This window comes from Anarrhichthys ocellatus, unplaced genomic scaffold, assembly GCF_004355925.1.
Source record: "Anarrhichthys ocellatus isolate YVR2014 unplaced genomic scaffold, GSC_Weel_1.0 scaffold10160, whole genome shotgun sequence".
NCBI classification, from domain to species: domain Eukaryota; kingdom Metazoa; phylum Chordata; class Actinopteri; order Perciformes; family Anarhichadidae; genus Anarrhichthys; species Anarrhichthys ocellatus.
Genome location: NW_022290134.1, coordinates 1 through 1153, shown reverse-complemented (window position 1 = coordinate 1153; position 1153 = coordinate 1). Strand labels below are relative to the sequence as shown.

Sequence of the window (1153 nt, the reverse complement as noted above, 5' to 3'; positions counted from 1 at the left end):
CTTTCCAAAGATGTGATAAACCACAGTTAATTTATGTTTTAACAGGGGGGGGGCAATCACTTTTTCACACAGGGCCATGTGTGTCTCTCGCTCTCTCACACACCCGCTTCTCTCACACACGTGACCCCCTGCTGGTCCAGTAACAGGACTGTGCTTGTCTCTACAGGGTTACTGGGGTTGTGCCATCGGGAAAGCAAAACAAGCTGCAAAGACAGAGATCGAAAAACTGGGGGTGAGTTTTAATTAACGGTTTGAATTCTGATGACACCTGAACTGATCAATGATGCTGATCGATCAGAGTTTAATAAGATATTGATCTTGTGTCTCAGATGAAGGAGATGACCTGCAGGGAGCTCGTCAAAGAGGTCGCCAAAATGTGAGTATTAGTACTTAAAGTTTAAAGCTCTAATATAAACTAAGCGGTTCCAGGAATTGAAGTAGAAGTTTTTTCCCGTTTGTGATACTGGGTTGAATGTTTGGAGTACAAGTACATGTACTGCAGTACTTGTACTGTAGATGTACTCCAATGGTGACTTCAGGCATCTCTGTAAACCTGTGTCTCTGCTCTAGAATCTACATCGTTCATGACGAAGTGAAGGACAAAGCCTTCGAGTTGGAGCTCAGCTGGGTGGGAGAAGGTGAGCTGTCGACCAATCGGGGCTCAGCTGGAGCCACTTCCTGTTTCACAGAAACAATCAGTACTGATCACTGAAACCGGATGTCAGCAGGGACGGAATGATGAGAGTCAGTTTCGCTAATTGGGCTGAACTCCTGTGATGTCACTTCCTCTTGGCTGTCTGACCATTCCCTGAGCTGAACTCTCTCTCACACACACACACACACACACCTGCGCCTCTCTCTCTCACACAGCTCGCTCGCACATCTGTCTGATTGATTGACAGTAAAGCTTTTTTTTCTCTCAGTGACGAACGGACGACATCAACTGATTCCTGAAGATGTGAGACAGGAAGCTGAGAAGTACGCAAAGGTGAGACTACACTCCTCCTACTACGACTACTACTCTCCTACTACTACGCTCCAAACCTACTACCACTGCTACGCTCCAAACCTACTACCACTGCTACGCTCCAAACCTACTACCACTGCTACGCTCCAAACCTACTACTACTACTACGCTCCAAACCTACTACTA

General features: G+C 46.5%; 1 protein-coding gene and 1 non-coding gene across 2 annotated transcripts; both read left to right on the top strand.

Moving 5' to 3' along the window:
* Window positions 1-30: 30 nt before the first annotated feature.
* LOC116380962 (proteasome subunit alpha type-3-like) lies at window positions 31-1135 on the top strand (the record flags this gene model as incomplete). Its single annotated transcript, XM_031842766.1, has 4 exons — window positions 31-232; window positions 330-376; window positions 571-638; window positions 924-1135. Coding segments are annotated over exons 2-4 (327 nt in total), but the record flags the coding sequence as incomplete, so codon positions are not given.
* LOC116380963 (small nucleolar RNA SNORD53/SNORD92) lies at window positions 731-805 on the top strand. The gene has a single exon (XR_004212635.1). It is a non-coding gene; the product is annotated as a small nucleolar RNA SNORD53/SNORD92 (small nucleolar RNA).
* Window positions 1136-1153: the final 18 nt, after the last annotated feature.